The sequence below is a fragment of the Aedes aegypti genome, chromosome 2, assembly GCF_002204515.2.
Source record: "Aedes aegypti strain LVP_AGWG chromosome 2, AaegL5.0 Primary Assembly, whole genome shotgun sequence".
Taxonomy (NCBI): Eukaryota; Metazoa; Arthropoda; class Insecta; order Diptera; family Culicidae; genus Aedes; species Aedes aegypti.
The window spans coordinates 337,186,486-337,199,115 of NC_035108.1; the positions used below are offsets into that span (position 1 = coordinate 337,186,486).

At 34.4% G+C, this 12,630-nt stretch overlaps 1 protein-coding gene across 2 annotated transcripts in view; it reads left to right on the top strand.

The window, feature by feature from the left end:
• Positions 1-12,630, top strand: part of LOC5576443 (calcium-independent phospholipase A2-gamma) — a 31,818-nt gene that overhangs the window by 6,215 nt on the left and 12,973 nt on the right. For both annotated transcript variants that reach the window (XM_021846053.1, XM_021846054.1), the window contains exons 4-6: positions 7,858-8,080; positions 8,144-8,364; positions 8,763-9,189. In XM_021846053.1, coding sequence (XP_021701745.1) covers positions 7,858-8,080; positions 8,144-8,364; positions 8,763-9,189 — 871 coding nt within the window. The remainder of the gene's footprint in view (positions 1-7,857; positions 8,081-8,143; positions 8,365-8,762; positions 9,190-12,630) is intronic.

Genomic DNA, 12,630 nt, shown 5'->3' on the forward strand with positions numbered 1-12,630 from the left:
TGGTGATTATCGCAAGATATTTTAAATTAAAATTAAAATTAAAAATTTTAAGTCATAAGGAAGAAAAGTATATTTATATTATACGTAGATATTAAAGATAATATTGTAGTTTTATGATAGGTAAATTGACAACATTGTTTGAACAATTGTTCACTAAATACATATGGAGTTAATTATATGTATTGGTTATCGCGATAAATTTCAAGTTACTGTAAAGAAGAGTATTTTTCCTGTTTCGTACGTATTTATGAAAAATATAGTAGTTTCTTGAGAATTAAACTAACAACATTGCTCTAGAAAGGTTTTCTCTACCCAGACAACCTGGAATCGCATGAAAGTTACGTTACGTTAGCCAGGGAGAGTTTTTTTTCTGTATTATACGTATTCCTGAAAAAAAAAATCTTCAGGGTTTAACTTGCAGCATTATTCATAAAAGTTCACTAAATGCGTAAGACATTTCTCTTTAAATTATGATCTCGCTTTGAAAGCCATTGGTAACCAAATGAGTAGCTTGCAATTACTGAGCCATCAAATAGATTTACACGCTATTCAATAAAGTTACGATGAAGAGAAGATCATCCTCTATCTCTCAGTAGTAATAGTTGCTCATTCATTTGCTTAGAAACAAAGAGCTACACACTCGATTACCATTGATTTTTGGGGTGAGATCACAAGTCTACGAGATTTTAAGGTTATAACATGCATTGGTCAAGAAATTGGGCTAGAAATTTGAAGCTACAAATAAAAAGGGGATTTTTTCGATATAAAACGTATTTTCTAAGGAAATAAACTAAAAACATTGTTCAGAAAAGATGTTCACTAAAAGCATATACACATTTAAATGTGATTGTTATTGTGAAAAATTCAAGTAATAAACAAGTCATATTTTTCTGTATATCACGTATTTTTGAAAAACACATTGTATTTTCTTGATAATTACACTCAGAACATTGTTTTGGAAAGATGCAAATTTGAAGTTGTTCAAATCGAGAAATTTCAAGTTACAAACTAAACGGATATTTTTTGTAATATTAAACGTACATGTACATATGAAAGTGATAGTATGTATTGGTCATCGCGAGAAATTTCAAGTTACAATAAAAAAAATATTTTCTGTATTATACACAGTTTTGGGAAAATTTTGAAGTTTTTTCGAATGTTAAACTTACAACATTGTTTTGAGAAAGTTGTTCACCTAAAACATATGTACATTTGAAGTTGATAACATGATTGATCGTCACGAGAAATTTCAAACAATATTAGTATTTTTTTGTATTATTCCTATTTTTATGATTTTTTAAGTTTCTTGAAAGTTAAACTTACAACAATTTTTTGGAAAGTTGTTCGCTAAATAAATATGCACATTTGAAAGTGATAATATGTATAGGTCATCTCGGACATTTTCAAGTTACAAACAAAATAAATATTTTTTCTGTATTATACATGTTTTTGGGAAAATTTTGTAGTTTCTTGAATGTTAAATTTACAACATTGTTCTGAAAAGCTGCTCACTAAATAAAAATGTACGTTTAAAAGTGACATCACGGAAAATTCCAAGTTACAAACAATATAAGAATTTTTTCTCTATTATACGTATTTTAGTGAAAATTTTGTAGTTTCTTGAAAGTTCAACTTACAACATTGTTCTGGAAAGTTGATCATTTAATAAAAATGTACATTTAAAGGTGGTATTTTTTTTTAGGAAATAGCGGGAAATTTCAAGTAACAAACAATATCAGTACTTTTTCTGTGTTATACGTATTTTTAGGAAAGTTTTGTAGTTTCTTGAATGTTAAATTTACAACATTTTTCTGGAAAGTTGTTCACTAAATACATATGTACATTTGAAAGCGATAATATGTATTGGTCATCTCTAGAAATTTCAAGTTACAAACAAAAATGTGTATTTTCTTTGTATTATACGTATTTTTGAGAAAAATTTGAAGTTTCTTGAAAGTTAAATTTACAACATTGTTCTGGAAAGTTGTTCACTGACTACATATGAACATTTGAAGGTGAAAATATGTATTGGTCATCGCGAGAAATTTCAAGTTACAACCAATATTAATATTTTTTCAGTATTATACGTATTTTATTGAAAATGTTGTGGTTTCTTGAATGTTCTAAAAACTGCTCACTAAATGAAAATGTACGTTTAAAGGTAACATCACGGGAAATTTCAAGTTACAAACAAAATAAGTATTTTTTTCTGTAAGGACTGTTCATTTTATAAAGTGGACACCTTGTGCATGCTGTAACTTTTTAATTTATCGATGAAATTTCAATCAGTTTTCTGCACATTTTTCGACTAGTATTGTACAATGTTGTGATAATAAAATTTTTTCAAAGTAATTAAATTTCACACGAGTATAGAACAACGATTAGATCGGTCGATTTTTGGAGGTTGTCAAAATCAATGATTGTTAGAAATTAGCTGGAAAATTCGACAATTTATATTTTTTATTTTCAAAAAAGGCTTGTCCTTCGAAAGCATCATCAATGAGAAACCTGATGGAAAAAATCAAGTAATTTTTGGAGCAACAATTTAACAGATATAATAAAACCATTTTCCCTTTATATTTTTTAGAGAAAAATATTTTAAATTTGAAGAGAATTGATATGAGTAGATTTTTTTAGTTAAAAGTACGTTCTGACGGAAGCGCAAATATAGTATTAATATGAAAAATAACTTACGCCTTCATAAAGTTACTTATTTAGTCCCCACGTCATATTCAAAGCACAATAGAAACACAATTGCTTTATTCTTAGAATACATTTAAAATTACATTGACAATCATCAAAATTGGCAACACTGCTGTAATAAAATTGATTTTATTTTCCACATATTATTTGCATAACATGTTATTCTGAGATCAATAAATATGCGCACATGATTTTAAAAGTATGAGACATTTTCGTAAAACTACCATAAACAGTCAAATTTATACTTAAGACTGTGGCTTAAAATCACGATTTAGCTCTCGTTTTTACAAATAAAGTGTCCTTAGTAATCCAAACTAGTTTTTAACACGCTTTTTACTTTTCTCTTTTGCTAGGAATGAAAGGATGTTGTATCATCAAATTTGGTCTAAATGGGTAAATCACTAAAGTAACATAATGTCAGAGAATGGTGGAATATAATTGATTTTTTTTTTAAAGTTATACCTTCAGTAGAATAGTAAAGGATACAAAGATATAATTTGTTCATAAAGATAAGGATTTTTGTTTTGCGAAATATAATGTTAAACTTTAACGAACAGCTTTTCTTAGAAGTTTTTGGAAAAACTATTTAGCTCTTCAACCAAAAGCATTTTCTAAGATCTTATATTTTTATAGCATTGTAGAATAATAGCTGACCGATGTACCGGAAACCGATTACGATTTTATCATTAAATAAAAAAGATATAGCATAAAAAAAGTGTCCACTTTATAAAACAAACAGTCCTTATTATACGTATTTTTGGGAAAATTTTGTAGTTTCTTGAATGTTCAACTTACAACATTGTTCTTAAAAAATGTTCACTAAATACATGTTTACATTTGAAAGTGGTAATATGTATGGATCATCGCGAGAAATTTCAAGTTACAAACAATATTAGTCTTTTTCTGTATAATTCGTATATTAGTGAATATTTTGAAGTTCTTTGAAAATTAAACTAACAACATTGTTGTGGAAAGCTGTTCACTAAATACAAATGAACATTTGAAGGTGATAATATGTATTGGTCATCTCGAGAAATTTCAAGTTACAAACAAAGTATGTATTTTTTCTGTATTATACGTATTTTTGGGAAAATTTTGTAGTTTTTTGAATGTCAAGTTTACAACATTGATCTAGAAAGTTGTTCACTAAATACATATGTACATTTGAAAGTGATAATATGTATGGATCACCGCGAGAAATTTCAAGTTACAAACCAGAATGAGTATTTTCTCTGTATTATACGTATTTAAGTGAAAATTTTATAGTTTCTTGAATGTTAAATTTACAACATTGTCCTGGAAAGTTGTTCACTAAATACATACGTACATTTGAAGGTTGATAGTATGTATTGGTCATCTCTAGAAATTTCAAGTTACAAACAAAAATGAGTATTTTCTCTGTATTATACGTAGTTTTAGGAAAATTTTGTAGTTCCTTGAAAGTTAAACATTCAACATTGTTGAAAGTTGTTCACCAAAAACATTTTTACATATGAAGGTGGTAATATGTATAGATCATCGCGAGAAATTTCAAGTTACAAACAAAATAAGATTTTTTTCTGTATTATACGTATTTTTGGGAAAATTTTGTAGCTTCTTGAATGTAAGTTTACAACATCGCTCTGGAAAGTTGTTCACTAAATACATATGTACATTTGAAGGTGATAATATGTATTGATCGTCTCGAGAAATTTCAAGTTACAAACAAAAATGAGTATTTTCTCTGTATTTTACGTATTTTAGTGAAAATTTTGTAGTTTCTTGAATGTTAAATTTACAACATTGGTCTGGAAAGTTGTTCACTAAATACATACGTACATTTGAAAGTGATAATATGTATTGGTCATCTCAAGAAATTTCAAGTTACAAACAGAAATCAGCATTTTCTCTGTATTATACATATTTTAGTGAAAATTTTGTAGTTTCTTGAAAGATATATTTACAACATTGTTCTGGAAAATTGTTCACTATATTTATATGTACATTTGAAGGTGATAATATGTATTGGTCATCTCGAGAAATTTCAAGTTACAAACAAAGTATGTATTTTTTCTGTATTATACGTATTTTTGGGAAAATTTTGTAGTTTTTTGAATGTCAAGTTTACAACATTGAGCTAGAAAGTTGTTCACTAAATACATATGTACATTTGAAGGTGATAATATGTATTGATCATCGCGAGGAATTTCAAGTTACAAACCAGAATGAGTATTTTCTCTGTATCATTCGTAGTTTTGGGAAAATTTTGTAGTTCCTTGAAAGTTAAACTTTCAACATTGTTCTGGAAAGTTGTTCACCAAAAACATGTTTACATTTGAAGGTCGTAATATGTATAGATCATCGCGAGAAATTTCAAGTTACAAACCAGAATGAGTATTTTCTCTGTATTATACGTATTTTAGTGAAAATTTTGTAGTTCCTTAAATGTTAAATTTACAACATTGCTCTGGAAAGTTGTTTACTAAATACATATGTACATTTGAAGGTGATAATATGTATTGGTCATCTTTAGAAATTTCAAGTTACAAACAAAAATGAGTATTTTCTATGTATTATACGTATTTTAGTGAATATTTTGTAGTTTCTTGAATGTTAAATTTACAACATTGTTCTGGAAAGTTGTTCACTAAATACATACGTACATTTGAAGGTGATAGTATGTATTGGTCATCTCTAGAAATTTCAAGTTACAAACCAGAATGAGTATTTTCTCTGTATTATACGTAGTTTTAGGAAAATTTTGAAGTTCCTTGCAAGTTAAACTTTCAACATTGTTCTGGAAAGTTGTTCACCAAAAACATTTTACATTTGAAGGTGGTAATATGTATAGATCATCGCGAGAAATTTCAAGTTACAAACAAAATAAGATTTTTTTCTGTATTATACGTATTTTTGGGAAAATTTTGTAGCTTCTTGAATGTTAAGTTTACAACATTGCTCTGGAAAGTTGTTCACTAAATACATATGAACATTTGAAGGTAATAATATTTATTGATCGTCTCGAGAAATTTCAAGTTACAAACAAAAAAGAGTATTTTCTCTGTATTATACGTATTTTAGTGAAAATTTTGTAGTTTCTTGAATGTTAAATTTACAACATTGGTCTGGAAAGTTGTTCACTAAATACATACGTACATTTGAAAGTGATAATATGTATTGGTCATCTCAAGAAATTTCAAGTTACAAACAGAAATCAGCATTTTCTCTGTATTATACGTATTTTAGTGAAAATTTTGTAGTTTCTTGAAAGATATATTTACAACATTGTTCTGGAAAATTGTTCACTATATTTATATGTACATTTGAAAGTGTTAATGTGTATTGGTCATCTCGAGAAATTTCAAGTTACAAACAATATAAGTATTTTTCTGTATTATACGTATTTTAGTGAAAATTTTGTAGTTTCTTGGAAATTTAACTTACAACATTGTTCTGGAAAGTTGTTCACTAAATACATATGTACATTTAAAGGTGATAATATGTATTGGTCATCGCGATAAATTTCAAGTTTCAAACAAAATAAGCATTTTATCTGTATTATACGTAAATTTGTGAAGATTGTGTGGTTCTTTTTAAGATAAATTGCTAAAAAGTTTTCATTTTCTAATGTCTTATGAGATTATGCTCATTTTAAGCCAAAAATATGTATAGATCTTCGCGATAAAAAGAAAGTTATTATCAAAAAACAGCATTTTTTTAAGACTTGCCTCGGGTTTTTCAGTTCTCAAGATTATAATATTGTACAAAATTGAGTTCTCAACATTTTGCAGTAATCTTGATACCTGGGAAAATTGATACGTGAAAAAAGATTAGAAATCGAATGAAAACTCACTGAGATATAGCGAGTTGAAAATACCGTTCCTATTAATTTTGGGTCACAGCACTTCGTGTAAGTGAAAGTAGTCATAGCTGTCGGAGTGTTAATGTCGAACTATTCAAAGGTTATTTTTTTGGTCATTGCGTCAAATATACAATAGAGCATGCTCTTGTATCCCCAATTCGAATCCTGCTCTTTTTTTTATCTCGCGAAGGCTTCGATTTAACAAACCTTGACCGATGAGAAACTCCTTTGAATCTAGCACTACTAAGAGAAACTATTTTTCATAAAACAATTAATTAATTAAATTAGAACTTTTTTATATCAATCGAAAGCTTTTGATCCACACTTTAAAGAAAAAGTATAAAATATATATTTTTTATTAGTAAATTTGTTGATTATTTCTCTTCTTTGTGAGAAATTTATTCATGTTCCTCTAAAAAAATGTTAGCTTCATTTCAAACCGTAGGCTTCAAAACAACAAAGTTTATAGCATTGAGCAAAAGTCCACGTGGAGTTTATTCTTGATAAATCGTATGAAATTTAGAATAAAATTCAACTAGAGTCTTTATATTAAAAATTGTGGCTGTTACATTCATGAAACCTTTATAAGCCTACTCAATTCATAGAAAAGCACCCTCGAAAATTCCTTAATTTTATATTGCATATACTCTTTCGTTAAAAACGATATCCATTTTATGAGCAACTATTTTACTACGAAAAACAAAAAAATCAGCATCGAAATATGACTAGTGATAGTAAATTCTTTTTTGTTATAAAATTACCCGGGAAATATGGAAATCTCGGCAAATACGGGAATCGCGGGAAACAGAAAATCATTTCCCGGGAAACGGGAATCCCGGAAAATCTCAATTCCCGGGAAATGTTGCCGGGAATGGAAACTCTATTGTCGAATAATGCCGATTTCTTGTCTACTTTTTCTAATTTGACCGTAACGGAAATGGTATTCGAGTTGAGAGGTCCATATAGCCGTAACGGCATGGGTTCGAATCCCACCGGTTAAGGATCATTTAGATATGGAAATTTTCTCAACTTACCAGAGCATAGAGTATCTTCATACCTACCACACATGAGAAAATGGTCACTCATCAAATAAAGTTCTCAGTAAATAACTGCAGAAGTTCTTATAAGAACGCAAAGCTGAGAAGTGGGCTCGCCGATTGGGACGTAACGCAATAAACTAGAAGAAGAATTGCTAAACTTATTGCTAAAATTGATCAAACTATCGCTTATGTCTAATTATTTTATTGGCTACTTTTTGATAAAACACAAAGTGTTCTCCTTCTTTAAACGCTTTTTAATTTGGCTGACATAAGGTAATCGTCGAGCATGCTCGGCTCGGATTGGCCTTATTGGGGTATGTGCCTCCCCTCCCCGGACCAGGCATTCGAATTCTGAGCGTCGATGGCGGAGGCATTCGGGGCCTGATCGTTGCGGAATTACTGAGGCGCATTGAGAAAATGACGGGCAAAAAGATCTTTGAGCTGTTCGATATGGTGTGCGGAGTGTCGACTGGGGCCATTCTTCTGTGTGCTCTAAGTATGTTCGATGATCTAATCTTTTATATTCTTCAAATTAACTCTTAACTTTCCAAATTGACAGCCTCGGAAAAGAATCTCACCCTGGATGAAAGTATAATTTTGTACAAGAAGATGAGCCACAAAATGTTCCACCGACCGTCCCCGCTAGACAAGATTACTGGCGCGTCTCGAATGGTTCTGTCGCATGCATACTATGACATAGAACTTTGGGAAAGTTTACTCAAACAGTACCTGGGTTATCGACGAATAATAGACACTTCAAAGCTGCCGAACGTTCCCAAGGTAAGTCAATTGCAATGCGTCCGCCAAACACCTTCAATCGAATCGATAACACTAGGCAACAATGTTGCTGATTACGAATCTGTTCGCAGAATATTTATAACACGTGCTCTTTTTGAGAAAAAATAGTGTTTTCTTGAAAAAAAAATTGCATATTTTCATGTATTTTTTTAAGACTAATGAATTATTTGCCGTTTAGAAGAAGCAGTACACTCCGAAACGGACTAGCACGCACCTTTCTAACGAAAAGTTTTCATGTTTGTGAATTAATAAATAATATTTTCTCAAATACTGTACGTGATACAAAAATTCTGAAATCAGATTTGAATTATTAAAGTCACGAAAAAAGTTTTGATTTTGTAGACTAGTGTAACCTTAAGAAATTTTCTTCTTTCCTGCAGTTCTGCTGTGTTTCCACCACAATTTGCGACGAGCACATCGAAGCGCACGTGTTTCGAAATTACACCTTTCCACTGAATGCACACTCGGTGTACTCGGGCAGTCATACGGCGCGCATGTGGGAGGTGGTGCGGGCGTCTTCGGCGGCGCCGGCTTATTTCGGAGACTTCCAGCTGGACGGCCAACTGCACCAGGACGGGGGCATATTGTACAACAACCCGACGGCGGTAGCCATCCACGAGGCCAAATGTCTGTGGCCGAACGAACCGATACAGTGTGTGGTATCGTTCGGAACGGGTCGGACACGAACCCGGGACTGGAAGGATGGCCAAAAGATTATCAGCAAAAACATCATCGAGCAGACGTCGCTTTCTAGTTCGTGGAAAACGAAGTTTCTGCGGATTTTGGACTCGGCGACGGATACGGAAGGTGAGTGTCTTGATGAACGAAATTGCGAACAGTGAAATTATATAGAGCAAATTAATTTGGTTGGACCACTTTGAGTGGTTTACACAGGTTTACACTGTTATCGGGATATCTGGAGAAATTCCTGCGATCGCCAATAATCAAACGGTGGAGGCATTTTCTTGTCAAACACATCGTACTGTGTACATACTGTCTAATTTCTATAGCCGCACTGCCGTTTAAGGTGAAATAGTATAAAAGAATTCAAAATGATAGTAAATACAACTATTTATTTGAAAATAGGTGTAATTGGTAACGAATTCAAATGAAAAACATAAAAGATTTTGGTTTGATAGTGTGAAATGTGTGTGTTTTTTAATTAAGTTATCTATCAATATTCTATAGCCGCACATACTTTTCAAGCAAAACACATATGCAAATATGTAACATTCTGCACGTTGTCCATACCTCAGTAATCAGTTGGTCCTCCTGCACGCTCAATAACCCGGAAAATCCTGTTGGGCATACTAGAAACCAATTTTTAAAAAAAATTATCTAGAAGTCCTCCCAAGTTTCGTTTTGAGCTCTGCATATTGCTTTCTGTCAGCATAAATTCGTCGCACAATGATCTCCCAGATGTTTTCCACAGGATTCAGATCTGGGCTATGGGCTGGCCACCATAAAAGTTCTATTTTGTGGCTCTGTAACCATGTGTTTGTAGCAGAATTAGTGTGGATACTCGCGTTATCCTGCTGGAACACGAACTTCTGGCGACGATACTTTGCTTTAAATTGAACCAAGCAGCTGTTTAGGCCATCTATGTAGTCCGAGGAGTTCATTTTGCATGATGTGAATGCCAGATTGAGCTTTCCAGAGGCACAAAATCCAATCCAGGCCATCACAGAACCACCACCGAAATTCCGCGTAGAGAAATACTGAGGGTCCTTTAGAAGATCCAATTACTCGTGAATCCGTCTGGACCATCCAAATTAAACTTTTTCTCATCGGAAAAAATCACCTGAACGTTAAAAAATAAACATTGTCGGGGTGTATGTGGGGCCTACCAACCAAAATAATCCGATTCCAGGTAGAAATCCCAATCGCCCTTCCTGCGATCTAATGGGTTTGATGTGGACTGTATGGGGATGAATACACCGTCTCGACACTGGCGATTTTCTCCACCAAACCGGCTCTTCCTTCCACAATATGACAATTATAACACACGCGACGTACAGCAATTACACATTCACTAACAAATTAAAACTTAAGCCTAGACATCGAGTGAGATGACCGCGCGACCGGACTATACGGAGCTAACTGATCTGCCTATGCATCTCTCATCAACCAACTAACCCATTTGTTCGATCTCTGAACCTAACTCCGACACCCGAACTAACTACCTGACGTCATCGATTCGAAACGGTTCAGGTACCGAAGTAGTCATCTCCCAGTTTTCTCCCAATTTCTCTAATTCGTAGGTTCGAAGATCTCACCAAGCAGAGCCAGTTCCATAGGTGTAGCTAGGGGTCTTATTCCTCGTAAACATGCTCGCCCATCCTGAAAGCACGGTGATTTCTGAAAATATAAGAACCTCTTCGACCAGAATCGCTGCGAGTTACGTGTGGAGTTCATGGTTGGACTACAACATCTTGATTTGGTAACGGGAGCAGGCAAATCCTTTCAACAGGACGTTTCAAATGTCCATTGCTAGTCTTAAGAGTGACTACCCTCACGACCCCATCATCACCAGGGTGAAGCTGATGAATCCTAGCCATCTTCCAACGTAATGGGGGTTGGTTATCATCTTGGATAATGACTAGTTTCCCAGTCTCGATCTCTACAGGTGGTTTCCACCTTTTCATCCTGCCTTGCAATTGTGCTAAATACTCCCTCTTCCATCTTATCCAGAAATGTTGAAATTTTTGTTGGACAGCGTGCCATTGTTTAAGTCGGTTAAAGGGGATTTCAGTGTAGTCATACTCGGGAAGGCCTTGTAGTGATGACCCAACGAGGAAATGGGCTGGCGTTAAAGGAGTTAAATCTTCAGGATCTTCGGTTAACTGTGTTAAAGGCCGTGAGTTCAAGCAACTCTCTATTTGAACAATGAGAGTATTCATATCCTCGAAGGTCAAAACGTTTTCGCCAAGCACCTTGAGCAGATGTTTTTTCGCAGAACGTACTGCGGCTTCCCAGAGGCCGCCAAAATGTGGCCCACTGGGGGGACTAAAATGCCACTGTATACCCTCTGCGTTACATTCCTTGGATATCTTCTCGTGGCAGTCTCTATTTTTCAGCAAAGCCATCAATTCGGTCAGCTGATTTCTCGCTCCAACGAAATTGGTTCCGTTATCGGAGAAAATGTCGCTTGGTTTCCCTCTGCGTGAAATAAATCGTCTCAAGGCCTGGAGAAACCTCTCCGTGGACAAATCTGTCACCAATTCCATATGGATGGCCTTGGTGCAAAAACATACAAAAAGAGCCACGTATGCCTTTACAGCGGTTCGCCTTGGACCAAGTCTTACATAGACAGGACCAAAATAGTCCACTCCAACCCGAGAAAATGGTCTCGATACAGTCACCCTTGACGATGGTAAATCTCCCATAAATTGTTGGACAGTCGATGGTTGCGACCGATAGCATCTAAGGCATTTATGTACCAACTGACGAGCAAGACTTCTTCCACCTAAAGGCCAATAATGAAGCCTTACTGTTGCTAACAACAACTGTGGCCCAGCGTGCAAAAGTCTCTCATGGAACGACTGGAGAAGTTTCCGAGTGAATATATGACGGGCTGGAAGAATTGGTGGGTGCTTCTTATTTTCAGGCTCTTGTGAATGATTGAGCCTTCCTCCAATGCGCAGAAGTCCATCCTCTTTGGAGATGTAGGGGTGGAACCATCTTAACGGTGATTTAACAGACACAGACGACCCTTTCGACAACGCCTTCCATTCTTCTGGAAACGCTTCCATTTGAACACGACGAATGAGAACCTGTTCGGCCCTTTTCCTTTCGACGATAGTCAAAAACTCCTCGTTTTTCCTCTGATCTTTCGGTTGCTTGAGTAATTCCATCATTCTCAACCAATAAGCGGTACGCCGAATCAAATCGTCGTACGAATCAAACTTAGCAATGTACCACTGGTTGAACTCATCACACGTTGACACGGTATTAGCTGTAGCACATCGACGTCGTTCTTCCTCTCCTTCTTCGTTGGTTCCCGCATCTCTTACCGGCCACTGTTCCTGGGAATGTTGAAGCCAGAAAGGTCCCGACCACCACAGAGCGTTATCGATGATATTGGAGGCGTTCAGCCCGCGGGAAATCAGGTCCGCAGGATTCTCGGTACCCTTCACATGTCCCCAATGACATCCATCAGATAGACCTTGAATTTTGGACACCCTATTAGCCACAAATGTTGTCCATATCGCCGGAGTTGCGGCTATCCAGCGCAAAACACATGTTGAG